This window comes from Microcebus murinus, chromosome 6 (assembly GCF_040939455.1).
Source record: "Microcebus murinus isolate Inina chromosome 6, M.murinus_Inina_mat1.0, whole genome shotgun sequence".
Classification (NCBI taxonomy): Eukaryota; Metazoa; Chordata; class Mammalia; order Primates; family Cheirogaleidae; genus Microcebus; species Microcebus murinus.
In genome coordinates, this window is record NC_134109.1 from 13,128,015 (window position 1) to 13,147,583 (window position 19,569).

General features: G+C 39.1%; 1 protein-coding gene across 2 annotated transcripts in view; it reads left to right on the top strand.

Moving 5' to 3' along the window:
- The first annotated feature begins 681 nt into the window (after positions 1-681).
- The window catches only part of PPP4R3A (protein phosphatase 4 regulatory subunit 3A), a 46,378-nt gene continuing 27,490 nt past the window's right edge, over positions 682-19,569 (top strand). For both annotated transcript variants that reach the window (XM_012773927.3, XM_012773928.2), the window contains exons 1-3: positions 682-1,725; positions 15,436-15,491; positions 18,810-18,908. In XM_012773927.3, coding sequence (XP_012629381.1) covers positions 1,584-1,725; positions 15,436-15,491; positions 18,810-18,908 — 297 coding nt within the window. In that variant the 5' untranslated portion in view covers positions 682-1,583. The remainder of the gene's footprint in view (positions 1,726-15,435; positions 15,492-18,809; positions 18,909-19,569) is intronic.

Sequence of the window (19,569 nt, forward strand, 5' to 3'; positions counted from 1 at the left end):
TGACCTAGACAGCCTAGACAACAGTAAAAGTCCCCCAAATGGTGCCTATTCCTTGCATGATAGTAATGAGAGTGTTATTCATTTGTGAAGATGAACAGCGCTTAACATCAAGTAGGTATTCAAAACACGGTATTATCCAACGTCGATAATTACTCATCCTAATTATACAGTATCTTCGTTTTTGTAAACCCCTCAAGTTCTTTTTGCAACAAGGAGGGCTAGAAAATAACAGTTCTGATAAAGGACAAAGGAATGCAGCACTTGGGGCGCAGCTGGTTGTAAGGTAAAGCTTTAGAATTGTCACTTGGGACTCAGTCCCAGGCCCAGAAAACCGAAAGTGTCCTAAGTTTCTACACTCGCCACACCAGTCGCAGATCTGGATGCCCAAATCTGGGACCTTTCCCAGAAGCCCTTCAATTTCATCCCAAAGGAGAGCCGCCAGATGTCCGAAAAAGTCTGGGTAGGTCCCAAGTGCCCAGTCCAACCCCAAAGGCAGCCCAGAGGCCCCTCTCGGAGGAGGACGCGCCGCGGGCAGACCCGAGGCCCAAGCTGCCCAGCGCGACGGCGGGCGGACCCTAAGGCGAGATACCGGCGCGCCGAGGCCGAGGCCGGAGGCGGACTCCACGCCCCTTTCGCATCCCGGAGCCCGGCTGATGACGAACACAGGGCGCGACCGACGCACACGCCGCCCCGCGCTCGCACGACGGTGCGTGCAGGGAAGCGCGAGGGAGCCCCGGGTTGTCACGGCGCGACCAGCGTCCCGCCTCCTCCGCTCTCTGCGCTCCCGCCACCTCGGCAACTCGGCACCCTCCTCCCGCCTCCGTCCGAGGCCTCCGCCGCAGTGAGGCTCCCGGCCTCGCTCCTGTCTCTTTAAATGGTGGGGCCAACGGGCCGCCCCTGCAGCTGCTGCCTGGGTGGCCCCGCGCGCCGCTTTTGAGGGGCGAACCAAGATGGCGGCGGCTTTGGCTCCGTGAGGAAGACGGAAGAGGCGGCGGCGGCGGCAGAGGGAAAGCGATTTCCAATAGCCAAGGGTGCTGTGGCAGCCTAGGGCCTTCAGAGTCTCCCGAGCAGTGGTAGCACTTGCAGCAGGAGCAGGCGCCCGCGTGCTTTGGACATTAGAAGCAGGGGGAGCGGAGCGGAGCCCGCGGTGGCAGGGCCAGGTACAAGGAAGGAAAACATGGCGGCGGCGGCGGCCTGAGGAGGCGGTGGAGGCGCGGGAAGCGGCTTCGCGGAGATCATGGCGGAGGCGGGAGCAGGGCAGTGACCGAAACCTCGAGTTCCTAGCGCGTCGGGCCAGGAGGCTGCGAGGCGCTGCGCGCCCCCCTCGGGGTTGCTGGGCTGCCGGGCTCGCCGGGCCTGGACAATAGCGCCGAGGAGTCGGAGGCGAGGAAAGGCGGCGGCCCAGAGCTCCGGCCCGGCAGCGGGCCATGCAGGCGGCCGCGCGGCCCCGCGGAGGCCAGCGGCGGCAGTGAGGTCGGGTAACCCTCGCTTGCGGGCGCCCTCCCGCCTCGGCTCCCGCTGCTCCCGGACCCCCTTTTTGGGCGTCTCCGGCGGGGCCCCCGCCCCGGCCCCCGGGCGGCACGATGACCGACACCCGGCGGCGAGTGAAGGTTTACACGCTCAACGAGGACCGGCAGTGGGACGACCGGGGCACCGGGCATGTGTCGTCCGGCTATGTGGAGCGGCTGAAGGGCATGTCCCTGCTTGTCAGGGCCGAGAGCGATGGTAAGTGAAGCCTCTCGCGGCGGGACCTCCGCAGCCCCCGCGGCCCCTGCCACTTCCTTGGTTCTTGGGGGGCAATGGCTCTAGCTCCACGAGAACGGGTGGGGCGCCTGGGGCCGGGACGGCAGCCGCCTCGGGGAAGGCGGGCTACAGGTACCCCAGTTCTTCAGGAGCTACACCGAGAGAGCTCCAAATGTCTCCTTTCTCCGAGTGCCTAGTGGCATTTTGGGTACGAGTAGGGGCCGAGCAGTTTTGAGCTTTGCCGCCTAGGATTGTGGAGAGGTCGGAGACCTGAGATCTGGAGTCCGGAGTGTGCTGTTCTTTTGCACTAGAGTGACCTTGAGAAAGGCACTGATTAATCCGATCTTCTGCCTTAGTTCACTCATCTGTAAAGCAGGCATGAAACTGCTAGAGCTAAGAAAGTTCCTAGCTGTTTGACATTTTTAAAGAACAGATTGCTGTGCTTTTTTTTCCTTTTTTTTTTTTTTAACGTATTTTTTGCTACATCTTTCCGATCCTGTTGCAGGTTGGCAACACCAGATCATGGATCTGGCAACTATGCATTCGGCAGAGAAAATGCTTCTTTGCCTTGCGAAGAGAGATTTAGTTCACCGCTGTTGCTTGTCTTTTTTTCATAGTAATGCAGAATTTTATTTGTGCTTTCACTGTATAAACGTCCTGCAAATTTGGAGTCAATTTATGCGAGCTTTTTTGATTTATGTAAATAGATGTTCATAAATTTGGCTAAGCTAACAGGTGGGGAGAAGTTGACAGATGTTTTTAAAACCTTTTGAATCTGCCCTAATGCCTGTGCTTCACGTGTTATGAAGCAGCTCTCAAGGTTCAAAGACCAAGTTGTTTGACAATAAGTGTTTCACATTTTAAAAAGACCTACTCTCTATAGAGATTGCCACTTTACTCAATGACATTCTGTGAATTTCACTTCTCTTGAAAATGTTAGCAGTGGGGTGAAACTATTTTCAAATTGTTTCTTCTGAATATGAAAATAGTTATCTCCCACCTATCTTGTTATATTAGTCTGTAATTTTACAGTAGCTAACTATGTCAGTTTATGATGATTATTTGGTCCTGTATCTGAATTATTACGAACTCATCTCAGGGAATTTTCTTCAATTGGACTCTACCCAGAACTTCAGTTCCCTGAAAAACAAGACTCACGTATCTGTAATTGAATACTCTAGAATATTGATGTTCAATTTGAATTAAACATGGTAATTTAGAGTGTATTGCCCACGGATTATCTTTATAAGGCTACCCAAAATATTTTAAGACTGGAGAGAAATTATTTCCTTTTGGGGGGCATTTTAAAAGGTTTTAATATATTGGGTATATTTTTCTGAGATTGAGTTGTTATTTGCCTTTTAAAATACAAGTAGAATGTCAGGTGTTAGTGTGCTTTTTATGTGTGACTAACACATAATAACGCACTCTACCTCTGCATCTTTTGCCATTTGGAAAACTTTACATAGTGAGTTGGAAAGTATGGGCCTCAAGGTTCAGTTAGCTTCTTTTGAGATGAAAGCGTGTAGATTTGTAATCAATTCTTTGAAATCCGTGTTAAAAATAATGTAACCTTCACATCATGTGTTTAATTTGATTCATTATACAAAATCCTTTGTATAAAATTTTTTAGCCATTAATGCTTAATGTCATGCTATAACAGAATCATACTCTCCTAACATGATAATATAAAAATTTGTTTTTTACTGTTTATAATTTATGATTTGGAAATAGCCCCTTACCTCCATTCCTCCATTTGGAAGATTGGGGCTGTGCGGTAAAGCAGTTTGAATGATTAAAACAAAGTGACTTTAATTTTCATCCAGCAGGGAAAGGCTGCTGCACGAAATTACTGATGCGCCCTAGTAAATTTAAGTTGTAAGGAAAACTGAATCCAAGGAACGGACTTAGAAAAATTCTCGGATATTTGTGAACTATTGTTGTAAATAATATTTAGTTTGATGATTAACATTTTTTCTAACAGGAACTCCAAATAGGAATAATAGTCAAAATTTATTGAGTGCGTATGTGCTAGAGATTCTTTAAGCATTTTACTTGTATTGATTTACTTAATTCTCACTACAGTCATCTGATGTATAGTATTATTAGCCATATTTTACAGATAGGGAAACTGAGTCTCAGAGATTAAGTAATTTAAGATCACACAGGTTAAGAAGCAGTGTTCAATCTGGGTGTGGTGGTCTGGTTTTGAGTGAGAAATCTAGTCTATGGGTTGAAACTGGTATTGTCATTAATTGTGTACATTATATTTTCAATGTCCATATTGTTGTCTACTTCCATCTGCCTCTTTATTCTTAGCCTGAAGATTTATTTCAAAGAAAAAAATGATTTTTAGCCTACAGATACTCAATATTATAGTTTATCTCCAACATAGCCTTGAAAGTTTTTGTGTGGGCTTACAGTTTCAGCCACCCATTCTTGTGTGCTTGTCCCATTCTCCATTATAGGATAATTGAGGATTTTCCTAGTATTACAATAAGCAAAATGGAAAGTATTTCCGATTTTCCCTAAAGTGAGTCATTTATCCAACAGAAACTTAAAATTATTGAGTTTTTCTGTGCTTTTTCATTGCATTTAAATGTTTCTTATTTTTCCTAAAACCTTTCAAATCAAAAGGATTGACTGTATAAATGTTAACTTCCTCATAGCTTTTCCCCCAAGATTCTTTAGATTTTCCAGATTATTTGTTTAAAACAAGATAAATATTTGATTCTTAACACTTGAAATATTTTATAGTCTGTAAAATTAATAAGCTTTTGTGATGTGTTAATTATCTACTTTAGAAATAGGCTATTTCCCAGTTCAGCTAATTTAGTGAGAATCTGCCCAATGCTAGGTAGGGCGATAGCTTTTGCATACCTGTGAAATGGGTGGTGGTATCTTTTTTTTTTTAAATAGGTTCTCTAAGAAAGGTTGACTAACTTGTCCAAAGCCATTCATCTATTGGGATGGTATGAACTGGGATTCAAAATTAGGCCCTTGTTTCAAGCTAAGAGCATTGTCAGCTGTACATACTGCTTAGTAATTACAAATTGTTTGGGAATAAAAAAATGTTTACAGTTTCAGCATAGGTATAGAACGGCTAAGTAGTTGTAAAATTTTCTCATTAGGTCTGTGTTTGAGGAAGGGAGGCTGTCTCAGCTGTAGACTCAGTTTCCTGTTGGAGGAGCTTAAAGGCTTATCTGAAAATAGGAAGACAATTTGTTTTCTCTTCGACCTGAAAAATCTGCTAGTTTTGAAGGAAGGCAATTTCTAAATGGAAGTACTGTGACCTTCATGTTACAGGGCAGATCTGTTTGGTTAAGTGCTATAGCTTTTCCCTTCTGAAAGTCAGTGATTTGGCAGATCAGCAGCCAACCCTGCTTTAGAGGAGAGGGGTGTCCCACCAAGCTACTGAGGCCATTTCCTAAATTGCATCCTTATTCGATAGGTTCCTGTTGGCAGAGTATGTAGGAACACATCCTTTTCTTTAATGAAGATAGATTATTACCTCATTGCTCAGGTTTTATGGTAGCCGCAAAGTTCTATCTTCCAATGCAGATTATTTAGTATTGTTTTTTTCTTCTTTCAGTTTATGCTGTGCCTGTTAACTTCTCGAAGTAAGCATAAGTCACTTTGTGTTCAAGTCATTCTACTTCTTTTCTCCATTATGTTTTTACTACCTCTACCAGCCAGTTTTAGAATTGATAAAGGAATGTAAAGAAGTTGGAATTTCTCCACACACTGAAGGGTATCTTTGGACATAAAATCATATCCATGCTCTTTATTCTGGATTACTTGCCAAGCATCAAGAATAGTATACTTATGTTTGGTTTTTACCTTAAATTTTATAAAGTAAAATTGGGTTACATGTCAATATAGTTTTATCTATTATCTGACTTTATTATTTCAGAGTTAAGCAGGTTAAATTCTCAGTGTTACTTGAGGCATGAGGAAAATGAGACATGGAGAAATGGTTTGATGAAAGTAGCACTGCTAGTTAACAGTAAAACTGGAATCCAATGCTTCTGCCCCTTTAGAGAACTCTGTAGAACTTGTTATTGTAGGTGAGTCTGCCTCTATCCCTACTGTAATTAGAAAAGGAGGTCAGAATACTTTGGGTAAAACTTTTTTGGGGTGGGTGCGCTGCTGTGGTGAGAGAAATGAACAGATAGCATCAGCATTTTTTTTCATCACTATTGTTGTAAGTGTGTAATTAGGATAGAATCTTGCATATCATAAGCATTCCAGATGTATATTTAACTACCAAAAAGAACTCAGTATCAATACAAGGGGAAATATTTCACGTTGAAAAATTTATTTAAACACAGTTTTTCTTGTATACACCAGCTTTGTAGAAAATTAATAGGCCAAACCCTTATTTAGCTGTTGAATGTGATAACTTATGAACGTTTGAGGGCTAGCACTGCACTGGATACAGCTGATGGGGTTTGAGTGTAGTAGAGGCTTAACCCAGGTGTGCTGCCTTTTAGTATAATGCTACCAATTCTTTTTCCTGAGCCTTTATTTTAGCTTTTAAATGGCATTGTGTAATCAGACATTTAAAAAATTTTTCAGAAATTCAGGAAGGAAACACTTAGAGCACAGACCTGCTGTAGGTTTAAAGCATAGTCTCCCACCCAGATGAGATTTTGGACTTCATTAACTCATTTTTGATGTCCTTTCTTCCTACTATTGAAGCAAAGTACCTAAGTCCCTGCTCTTAGCTTTGAGTTTTGGTAAGAACACTGTCCTGAAGAAGCTCAGAGATTGAGCTGCTTACTTAGAAATGATAGAGCTGGAGCCATTCATTCTGAAATCCTTGAGTATTTATCCATGTCAGGACTAAGGCCAGGACCAAAATTTCTTAACCCCCAAACACTGTCTTATATATAGTTCCCATAATACCTGCATCTGATTGGTTGATATTGAATATACCCATAAAAGGAGTTCTCTATACTATCATTTCTCTAGTGAAAAGAACTGAGATCTTCTAAACAAGTGAATTTTCCAGCTGAGTAAAGTTGTGTACCAGAAGTTTTAAAAGTCAGTTTTCATGCCATGTTTACTAAAAATGTACTAGAATGCTTTTTCCTAAACAGTATAATGAACCTGTGTTGGTTAACCTTTCACTTGCAATGTGTTTATGGGTCATCATTACCAATACTCATTTTCCTACTGTACAAAAGTACACCAATGCCAATGAAATGGTAGTGTTTTGATGCCTTAAAAAACAAGTATTGAGTGCTGGTTATGCACTAGATACTGGGATAGGCACTTTAATAAAAATTCTCAGTGAATACTCATGGCATGGCAGCCCTGAGGTATTAATATTTTCCCTAACTATGTATCTTGGTGTATTGATTCTTTGAATAGGGTTTTTTTATTCCTGCACCCAGCAAGAAATCTAAACTTTATGTGAAATTTTTCCATTTTAAAATACTTGCTGTAGGCACTGGTTTTGAGTTCTCTAATTTAGACTTTTTGAGAATGATACCACACTCTGCATTACCAGCTACCTTCATCTTCATCCCCAGTCCCTAGAAGTGGTTTGGTTTGGTTTGGTAGGATTAGCAACAAGATACAAAAAAGGCCTTCACATTTCATTTTATAGGAAGAATTTAAGATGTCATCATGCAGGTAGGGAACATTTTTAATGACCTATTTATACTCATAATTATACTGTTTGTTTTATTGTCACTTTTTCTTGCAATTTGGTATATGATAGCTTCTACCTGAAGTTGTCTTGGTGGTATTCTGAGTGGCATTTCCCCTCCTCTGTACCACTGTTTCTCTATTTCCTGAATGTACAGACCTCTGTTACTAGTATAATTTGGGGTGTCTGTGTGTCAGTATACACAGATCTATCTCATTTAAAAATAGCATAGTATTCCACTGCATTATTTAATTCACACAGTACCCTGTTGGTGACTTAGAATAGCATTTCCCAAACACTTTTTTCCTTAGGCTACCTTTATGCTTTTTTTTTGAGACAGAGTCTCACTCTGTTGCCCGGGCTAGAATGCCACGGCATCAGCCTAGCTCACAGCAACCTCAGACTCCTAGGCTTAAGTGATCCTTCTGTCTCAGCCTCCCAAGTAGCTGGGACTACAGGCATGTTCCACCATGCCCGGCTACTTTTTTCTATGTATTTTTAGTTAGCCAATTAATTTCTTTCTATTTTTAGTAGAGATGGGGTCTTGCTCTTGCTCAGGCTGGTCTCGAACTCCTGACCTTCAGCGATCCTCCCATCTCAGCCTTCCAGAGTGCTAGGATTACAGGTGTGAGCCATCACACCCGGCCCCTTTATGCTCTTAAATTGAGTGTCCCCAAAAGCTTTTGTTTACTGGAGTTGTATCTATCAATATTTGCCATATTAGAAATTAAAACTGAGACTTTAAAAAGCATTTGTTATTTCACTTCAAAATGTTTTAACTGTACATGATAACAGAATAACATTTTTAAGAAAAATAACTTTTCTAAAACAAAAGAATTTAGTGAGAAGAGTGTCATTTTTATATATTTTTATGAATCTCTTAAGTATCTGGCTTAATTTTTAAAAACCAAGATTTTCATCTGCTTCTGCATTCAGTCTTTTGCAATTTCAGTGTGGAGTCTGAGAGAGAATGGCAGAAAAGACAAATAACCTCTTGGTGTCATTATGAAAATAGTTTTGACTTTCCAGACCTCTTGGTGTCCCCAGATCACACATTGAGAACACCTGGTATAGATTGTTTCTGAATTTTTGCGATTACAGACACTGCTAATGAAATCTTTATTCATATACCTTAGCACCTGTGTGAAGGTGTAGAAATTTCCTAGAAGAATTATTGGATCAAAGCATAGTATGTGTTTAAAAGTTTGGTAGGTAAAGATAAATGGATGGCCCTCTAAAAAGGTTGTGATAATTTTCAGTCTTGGCAGCAGTAAATAAGTATTAAGGACCTCCCCCCCTTTCTTTTGAGAAAGTACTTATACAAATATCAATTAGTAGACTTATCAGAACTTCTTTGGAATATGGACTCTGATAAGGATTTGCTGTGCAGCAGTACTCTTTAGTTTACCTTTGCTGAGGATTGTTGGGTTTGTAGGTGGTCTGAAATCAATTCCACAGTGACAAATTTAATTATATGTACTGATGCATTCCTCTTAGCTTGATCACTTTCTCTTGATTTTTCTTCATCCCTACATTTCCTTTGAAATATTGGAAGGTTGAAGTAGGCCTTTCTCTTTTTTTTTTTTTGGAGATAGAGTCTCTCACTCTGTTGCCCAGGCTAGAGTGAGTGCTGTGGTGTCAGCCTAGCTCACAGCAACCTCAAACTCCTGGGCTCAAGCGATCCTCCTGCCTCAGCCTCCTGAGTAGCTGGGACTACAGGCATGCACCATGCCCGGCCTATTTTTTCTATATATTTTTAGTTGGCCAATTAATTTCAGGGTCTCGCTCTTGCTCAGGCTGGTCTTGAACTCTTGACCTTGAGCGATCTGCCTGCCTAGGCCTCCTAGAGTGCTAGTATTACAGCCGTGAGCCACCACACCTGGAGTCAAGTCTTGATATTGGAGTTTTCTGTACAGGATTGTCTTTCTCTGGTCTGTGTGACAGAGTGTCTTTCTCAGATTTGAGGGAGGAGGTGTCTATTTTATTGGAGAGGATAGATGTGTTTCTCAAATGACTTGGAGTGAGAAAGAGGGGCTATCTTGAATGTGCGCTTCAGATTATTAGATTATACTGTATATTATATTATATTGTAATATAATATATATTGTAATATAATATACTGTATATTATAATATATTATATTATACTGTATATTATATTAAATTATAATTGTACTTATAATCAGAAGCATGTATTACACTTAGTGAGAACCTTCTCTACTTCTCCCCTTATGTTGCTAGAATCTCCTACTAAGGATCATCTTCATTTCTCCCCTATCATCTCTGCTACCTTGGTAATTCCCATCTAAAGTTGAACTCTATATCCTCATCCATACCTATACATTAATAGGATAGAATTACTGTTCACGTACTATAGCTATAGCAACTTATATAAATAAACCTGTTGGGGGAGGATTGTGTTAATTCATCTATTAGCACTCAGCTGGATCTTTTTCAGTTGACTGGTGAAGTGTTCATAACTTGGTCCTATAAAAACTAGTAGACAGTGGGGGAGAAACCTAATAAGTGGACTAGGAGTTAGACTAGTAATGTGTCTTTTAGTTATTTTCTTAGCCCTCAAATTGATGAGCTGCTCCCCATCTTACAACCTTTGTAGTGTACTTTTCTCTTAGAGAATATGGTATTGGGGACCAGAGCTGGATTTTCTAAAATACTAATAGTATTTCAGACCAATACCACAGGGTATGCCTGAAATGAGTTTCAGGAAAGATACTTCCCGTAACATCTATTTGCCAACACCAGACGCTTCTAGCATGCCCTTGTTTTGGCCAGGCCTTTGGGAGGGGAGCACTCCAAACTTTAAATTGTGTTTGTTGGTTTTTTTTTTCCCCCCGTTTCTGATTATCCTGGCCCTGTAACCTTTCTGGGAGTTTTGAAGAAAATGCAAAAAGGACTGGTACTTAAAAAATAAAAAAAAAAATAGTTGCTAAGAGTGATTAGGTAACTTACAATGTCATACTGCTGAACTGCTGATTCTTTTGTTTTTGCAGCTGCCAAGTCAAGCGTGCGTTTCTTTATTTATTTATTTTTAGCAGCAAGAATGCTCAGAGAAAGTGTATGTTTCTCGAAAGCACAACTTGTAGTGGTGACTTCAATCCCCTGTGCCCATGTGTTGTTGACTTCATTTACAGTTAAAAAAATTTGCTTTTTAATGGCAGTATAATACATCAAAAGGGTAAACAAATTATAAGTATTCAACTTGATGAATTTTCACAAAATAACCAGCGCACATATGAAGAAATAGAACGCTAGATGCCCACTTCATGTTCCTTCCTAGTCACTGTTCTCCCCAGGGATAACTGCTGGCCAAATCAGAGATTAATTTGGTTGCTTTGTGAACTTTGTATAAATGGAATTATATGGTATATACCTTTGTCTCAAGTGTCTTTCACTCATGTTTGTAAGATTCCTATCTGTTGTGTCCATGCTTATGTTTGGTTCATTTGTTAACACTGTTATATAGTATTCCATTCTATGAATATTTACACTTTAACTTTTTAAATTGCTTTTACATACTATATAATTCACCCATTTGAAGTGTACAATTCATTGTTTTTCAGTATATTCACAGGTTTACACAACCATCACCACAATCTAATTTTAGATTCTTTTGTCCTCTCCAAAAGAATTCATATGCCCATAAGCAGTCACTACTCTTCATTTCCACTTCCCCTCATCCCTAACCAACCACTAGTCTATTAATATTTTCTCTGTCTCTGAATTTACTTATTCTGGACATTTCATGTAAGTGCAGTCTTACAATATGTGGTATTTTGTGACTGGCTTCTTTCACTTAGCATTATGTTTTCCAGGTTCATCTATGTTGTAGCATGTATCAGAATTTCATTACTTTGTATAGCTGAATGGTATTTCATTGTATGGCTATGCCACATATTATCTGTTTATCAGCTGATTGATGAATGTTTGTTTGGGTTTCCATTTTTTGCTGTTATGAATAATCCTACTATCAACATACATGTACATGTTTTTGTGTGAACATGTTTTTATTTCCCTGGGTATGTTACCTAGTAGGTAAGTTGCTGAGTAACTCTGCTTTTTGAAGAGTTGCAAAACTTTTCCAAAGTGGATGCCTCATTTTATGTTCCCACAAGCAATATAGGAGGGTTCCAATTTCTCCACATTGTTGCCAACACTTATTATTGTCTGTCTTTGATTATAGATATCCTAGTGGGTGTGAAATGATATGTCATTTGTGGTTTTGATTTGCATTTCCCTAATAACATGATGAACATTTTTTCATGTGCTTATTGGCTGTTTGTATATCTTTTTTGGAGAACTGTCCAAGTTCATTGCCCACTTTTTAATTGTTTTTTTTAGTATTGAGTTATAAGAGTTCTTTATCTATTCTAGATATGAGTCCCTTATCAGATACATGATTTCCAAATATTTATCCCATTCTTTGGGTTGTGTTTTCACTTGATGGTATTGTTTGCAGCACAAACATCCAAAAGTTTTTCATTTTTATGATGTCCAATTTATCAAATGATGTCCAAGTTTTTCTTTTGAGTAGTTTAGCTTTTAAAGAGGCATTTACTGGGCCAGGCACGGTGGCTCATGCCTGTAATCCTTGGGAGGCCAGAGTGGGCAGATCACTCAAGGTCAGGAGTTCAAAACCAGCTTGAGCAAGAGCAAGACCCGTCTCTGCTAAAAATAGAAAGAAATTAATTGGCCAACTAAAAATAAATATATAGAAAAAATTAGCTGGGCTGGTGGCGCATGCCTGTAATTCCAGCTACTCGGGAGGCTGAGGCAGAAGGATTGCTTGGAGCCCAGGAGTTTGAGGTTGTTGTGAGCTAAGCTGACATCACGGCACTCTAGCCCGGGCAACAGAGTGAGGCTCTGTCTCAACAACAACAAAAAAAGAGGCATTACTTAATTTGGTTCTATGGTGCTAGACCTCTTGCATCCTCTGGAATATGATTTTATGAAGTAATCAGTTCTTTTTTCCTTAGTTTTCTAGTGATGAGTTGTTTTTAAGGACATGAGTTATATTTCAAAGTAGGTTTTTTTGGAATGTATTTTCTCATAAAAACTGTTAGCAGCCTCCAAGCAGAGGTTTTTCCTAGTTATTGGTGATCATCAGGAAAGGAATTTCAGGATGCACTATGTAAGCCAAGCAAGCAACAGGTTGTTTTGTTTTGTTTTAATAGAAAGCATAAGTACACTGAGGGGAGAGCAGGTGGGCTCGAAGAAAAGAAGAAAAGGAGGAAGTGGGTTTTGGTCTTTCAAAGCCTAAGTGAGGGGAAGAATATTCAAGTCTAAGGGGTTGGCTTTTACTAAGAATTTGCATAGTAATTCCTGGAATTGGGTTCCTTCCCATTTTTATAATTTATATGGTTGTCTCATCACTGTTGTGGTGATTTCAAGGGTCGAGAAATTTTTAAACTGCAATGTAAAAGATGCTGTAATTAGCCAAAGTTTATGACAAGCTGGTTGAAGCTGGTTCTTGCCTGAGGTTATTAGCCCCCTTGGTTAGCTTCTGCTTGAGGGTTTTGCTTTAACACCTGCACCTACTCTGCAAGCCCCTGTATCCGGTGTCAGGCCCCCCCCCTCCCCATCTCCTAACCTCTTACTCTAACAAAACCATGTTTTAAGTATAATTATATACCTTGACTAATCTTTAAAAAGTAAATTTGATCTATAATGTGTACCTGACATACTTTATGATTTCAACAGAAAATAATATAACACAATTTTTGTTCTAGTAGTAAAAACAGTGGAAAACTACAAAGATAGTTTGAGACTTTTATACTTGTAAGGGACTCTAGGCATTGAGTTCATTCTGTTAATTCACCTGCTGCTTTTTTTTGTTTTGAATGTATCTCTAGCACAGCCCTTAATAATCACCAGAATAAAACCCCAGTAATTGTGCATAAAGAAAATTGAAGGGAAACTGGAAAATTTGTTTTGATTAATCTGGCAAAAGATTGGAGGAAGTTAGAAGAGGAGGAAGATGATCAAAACAATTTTCTCTAAAATGTGAGAATGCTTATCTGAACCTCAATAAGCCAAAAATCGTCTTTTAAAAAAAGAAAAGAGGCCGGTCTCGGTGGCTCATGCCTGTAATCCTAGCTCTCTGGGAGGCTGAGGCGGGCGGATCGTTTGAGTCCAGGAGTTCAAAACTATCCTGAGCAAGAGCGAGACCCCGTCTCTACTATAAATAGAAACAAATTAATTGGCCAACTAATATATATAGAAAAAATTAGCTGGGCATGGTGGCGCACGCCTGTAGTCCCAGCTACTTGGGAGGCTGAGGCAGGAGGATCGCTTGAGCCCAGGAGTTTGAGGTTGCTGTGAGCTAGGCTGACGCCACAGCACTTGCTCTAGCCTGGGCAACAAAGCGAGACTCTGTCTCAAAAAAAAAAAAAAAGAAAAGGCTGAAGGAAATGGAATGGGTGGGGTACAGGTGGAAAAAATTATGGAGAATATTTAGTTACCTTAAGTGCAGAAAGCATAAGAAACAGATTTTGAGTTAATCAGGTCATATGTGCTAGACATAGTATGAGGATTCGTGTGAAGTAGGAAGCTGTTCTTGTACACAGAAAGCTCACAAGTTTAGTCATACAACTTGATAAATGGTGACCTTTTGCTATATTCAGTATCATTTGGCACTGTTCTGAGCACATAGTAAATAAATGGTAAATAAATCACTAACATTGGACCACATTATAAAACAAACTAATTTTAACATGAAAGCAAACTAAATTTGGAAATAAGAGCACTCTTCACAAACATCTAGCTGTTATTTGGAATGGGTAAAGCAACTGTTAAGTGTAATGTGAGAAGAAAGAAAGCTCTATGAGAGACAGCTGCAGAGAAAACTGCTTGTTCTCAAGCATTTTGAGCCAGAATTTGTCTTTAGGTAGTGCTTCCAGGTATGAGTGCTTCTAGGGTTGATGAGAGGGGAGAGGTATAATTTTAGTCTTTTAAAATTTGCTCTTTCTCACAAAGCAGTAATTATTTTCTAAGTATCATGAGTCATAGGATACTACCAGGGAAAAGACAAATGTGCAAATTAGCTTACTATGAGGAATAAATTGATTATTTGAAGATGGAGAAGTATGGGAATCCCTGTATTAAGAAATAGAAATATGAGACTGGGAAAGGCAGAATTTGGGAATGTACTTGAATAGTGGCTTATGCTTTGTTTTCAAACTTTTAAAAAAAATGTTTACTGATTTGCTATAAAGTATACAGATGACCAGCCAGATGAAGAGTTGTAGAGCAAGGTATGGGGAGGGGTGCAGAGCCACCCTCCTTACACCTCCATGTGTTCAGCAACCAGAAGATCATCAAATCCTGTGGTTCAGTGTTTTTTGTTTGTTTTTGAGATGAGTCTTGATATGTTGCCCAAGCTGGTTTCGAACTCCTGGTCTCAAACAATCTCCTCCTTCGGCCTTAAGAATCTGTTTTCAAACTTTTGCAAATGAATTCTCATTTTATTCTTAGTCTTTTTATTTATTTTTGACAGAGATGGGGTCTTGCTCTTGTTCAGGCTGGTCTCGAACTCCTGAGCTCAAATGGTCTGCCTGCCTTGGCCTCCCAGAGTGCTAGGATTACAGGCATGAGCCACCGCGCCCGGCCTCATTTTATTCTTAGTCTTGAGACATAGTTCAGATTCTATTATAATCCTTATTTGCATATTTCAAAGTATTTCTGTAAGTCACACAGTATATCAAAGATTTAAACCCAGATCATCTGGCTTCACACTGTGCTGTTTTACTACTTTGTGCTGCTCATAAGTTGTTAGATTCCTATTACTGTCCAGTCTTGACTCTTCGGATTATCATGTCTTGTTAAAAGTAAGCATGTATAAAATAATATTTCTTAGGTTATAAGTTATTATATTTAAACTTAAATTGCTTTAAAAATAATTTTTTCTTAACTGAAGTTGTATGTGCATCAGATGTTAAAAAAGAAAATGTGTGTATGTAAGGAAATACAATTTTGTTGTTTTGCAGTAACATAATGGGATGTCTTCTTTTTGTTTCCTAGGTTCTCTACTTTTAGAGTCCAAAATAAATCCTAACACTGCATACCAGAAACAACAGGTAAAATATTGAAGATGTGTTTTGTCCTTTTGTTTGATGATTAAATGGAAATTGACATAATGAAAAACCGATTACAAATTGCTCTTTTAATTCTAAAATAGGATTCCTGCCAATTTCTATAGTGTTTAACACAATAATTCTAATTTTTTTTTAAAAAGATTACCTCAAGTTAAGCTGAGTTTGTGTTGCAGATATTGTAGCAACTGAGCCCTAAAGTTTCCTTATTTTTACCTACAGAAAAGAAGTGACCAATGATGTGATAATTAGTGTTGACTAGCACTATCGTCAAATGGTATTTATTCAGTACACACACAGTATACTAAGTGTTCTATACAGCTAGTGAAATCAATATTAATTCTCTCATTGTCCTGAAATGCAAATACATAATAATTAATTTAAAAGAAAAATATATTACCAACCTGTTCATAAATAAAGTACTTTGCTTCATTATTGACCATTAAAATACTATTAGGAGGAAGTTAGTATTGGTTTTATTTTGTCCATTTGATGATGCCTGAAGATCATGACTTGCTTGACAGCACACAGAGAGTAGTAGATAGGGAAGCTGGTATTAACTCTTAAATCTAATTAGTAGTTATCTATTTATCCACCAAACATTCATACAAAATATTTTCAGCCGGGTGTGGTGGGTCATCCCTGTAATCCTGAGAGGCCAAAGCAGGAGGATCACATGAGGCCAGGAGTTCAAGAGACCAGCCTGGGCAATGTAGTGAGACCCCATCTCTACAAAATAAATTTTAAAAATTAGCCAGGCGTGGTGGCGCATGCCCCTGATCCTAGCTACTTGGGGGGCTGAGGAAGAAAGAATTTCTAAGCATCACCCACTAATTAGACAGTGGTATTAGAATTTATATTGTGGCCTCTTTACTTCTTAAATCTTAGTATTTTTATTCTGTACTATTTTTGAGGGAAGGTAACATAACTTTAATTTTGTCTCACATGGAGCCTTATACATAAGTGCTCAGTAAATATCAACAAATAAGCTTGTGAAGTATTTAGACTGCCAGAATTCCAGATTAACTGGACAGTCTTCTTCTACCAGTTGTTCTGCTTTGGTGAAATTCAAGATACACTAAAAATGAAACCTGACTAACTTGTGTCATATTGATCTTAGAATGTTGATGTGTAAATTATTTTGCGCTTGAATAAGCTACTCAGTCACTGTTCATATTGTCTGCCTGGAATCTGATCTCTGGAAGTCCTTGAAGATAACAAAAACAGGGACTTTGAGCTATTTTCAAAAATTCTATATAAAAAGCATAGATTTATCCTATTAGTAGTGTTGCATAGCCAAATCAGATTATCAGTTATTTATTTCTTATTGGTATCACTTTAGTTCAATGAGAGACTACTGGTCTCATTACTCACTGACAGTTACACAAATGACTAGACAGAGTTAATAGTTTTGTAGACTTTTTTTTGTTTTTAGAGGGAGGGTCTTACTATGTTGCCCAGACTAGGCTCCGGTGGCTATTTACAGGTACAGTGACAGCACACTACATCCTCAAACTCCTGGCCTCAAGCCATCCTCCTGCATCAGCCTCCTAAGTAGCTAGCACTGAAGGCCCACAAAATTGTGCCCAGCTTAGACAGATTTTTAATATGGAATCCATTTGTTTACATTAAGAAGTGTCCTTGCTAGTGAAAAGGATTAGAAACTGCCCCAATAGAATGATAGATCCTTTAAGGTACTTTAAAGATAATCTAGTCATGTTTCATTCTTAATACAGGAACCTTACCATCCTAGTGAATGCTCGGCCAGTCGTTTATGGCTCCTTTTGGTTCCTTATTAGTCAAATCGAATTATTTTTTTCTTTATATTATGGTGAAATCCATCTAACTTCTGCTCTCCTAACTAATTCTCTTTAGACTAACTTGAACAAAGTACTAACTGACAGCCTTTCAGATTTTGCACATAGGTGTTAAACATAACTCTCCCTAGTACCATTAAACATTTCTGTCTCTCTCTCTCTCTCGTTTTTTTTTTTAACTCCCCATTCAACATTTTTTGCATGATATGATTTATAGACCTCTCTCACTAAGCAGGCCCTTTTTTGAAATGGTTGATTGCTATGAAATGGTGTATATATTAATATTTATTCCCAGCCAGAAAGTTTGAAAGGATATCTTGGACTCTATAAATATTTTTATTATACCATGCATATTATACAATAGGCTCTTTGTACTATGAAGAATATAAGATGGTCTCAGTATTGTATATAGAGTGTCTTGCTGAAATTACATCTTAATAAAAACTGTCGAACTGTTTATTAAACTTACTGTCATTTAACAAAAAAAAGTTTGCCTGAATAGAAGCGAAGTATTCTATAGGTGTTAGGGTAGGTGTTAGGAGTTTGCTGCTTCTTGAACCATGCATAGTACTTTAGTGAAAGTTAGAAAAAATAGCCTCTGTCCAGATAAATGCTCACTTATTACAAATTTAGCCAGTAATTTCAAGGGCTTCATGGACCTCAGAAGCCCCAGGTAAAAAATACCTGTTGACAATAGAGGGAAGAAAGAAGATGTTACATTAATCCTATCCTTCAAACATGCCTTAGTTATTAATCTGCTTAGAATTCCTCTTTCGGTGTTTTAATGAGAGCATAAAATGTAACTCAATGTTCAAGGATAGGATTGGCATAAGGTTTCATTTGTTATCTTTTAGTGCATAAGAATTGTGTACTCATTTTGTCATGCTTTTTTTATATCATTTAAACTTACCCTTAAAGAAAACATTGCTTTCATTTTATAGATTGGGCAAAGTATGGTGTAAAAAGGCATTGATTAAAAGTGGGCCGGACGCGGTGGCGCGCGCCTGTAGTCCCAGCTACTCGGGAGGCTGAGATGGGAGGATCGCTTGAGCCCAGGAGTTCTGGGCTGTAGTGCGCTATGCCGATCGGGTGTCCGCACTAAGTTCGGCATCAATATGGTGACCTCCCGGGAGCGGGGGACTACCAGGTTGCCTAAGGAGGGGTGAACCGGCCCAGGTCGGAAACGGAGCAGGTCAAAACTCCCGTGCTGATCAGTAGTGGGATCGCGCCTGTGAATAGCCACTGCACTCCAGCCTGGGCAACATAGCGAGACCCCGTCTCTTAAAAAAAATAAAAATAAAAAAAAATAAAAAATAAAAAAAAATAAAAAAAAAAAGTGGGAGTCAGCGCACTGGTATATCGGTACATATTGCCAAAAGTAAAAATGAGTGGTGTTCTCAATTCCTGTTGCTTTGTTTGACATATACTTTGAAGGAATTTGTGAAAATGTATGTTAATTATTCAGATTCCTTTTTTGTCTCTACAGGATACTCTGATTGTGTGGTCTGAAGCAGAAAATTATGACTTGGCTCTTAGCTTTCAAGAAAAAGCTGGATGTGATGAAATTTGGGAGAAAATATGTCAGGTAATTTTAAAAACAGAAAATTGACATGCTGTTTTTAAGTATTGTGGTTTGTGCCATGCTTTTCAGCTAATGCTCAAGAATGTAAATAAATTTCAAATCGATCTTTTAAATACACTGCTGTCTGTGAAAAGCTTGATTTAAAGGAAGGTATAATTTATTGATACCAAACTATCCAGCCTAGATCTTTGCCAAAGTCAAAGTTCTATATCCAACTGTTTTTTCTTTTTTTTATATTCTCCTTTGTTCCTTTTTATTTACTTTTTCTTATGCCACCTTTTCTAAGAACAATTGCCTTCTTGAGAACTCAAGAGTTCTTGCTAGCAAGAGTGTTTGCTATCATCTCAAACTTATAGTCTACAACCAAACATAATCTACTCACCTAGATGTTTTCATTCTCCCATTTCCCTCATTTCAGTAAATGCCTTCTGCTTGCTGAAACCAAGAACTTTAGATCATGTTTATCCTTCTCTCATCCTTTATATATCCATTCGGTCCCTCAATAATAAATCCTAGATTCGTTCACTTATTTTCATCTTTACCACTATCATAGTTTTCTAAGCTACCATTATTTCTTGCCTGGTTTATTGGTTTCATCTTGACTAATCTTCCTTAATCCACATCATTCTTTGTTCAGTATCCTCTTGTGGCCCTTGAAATAAAA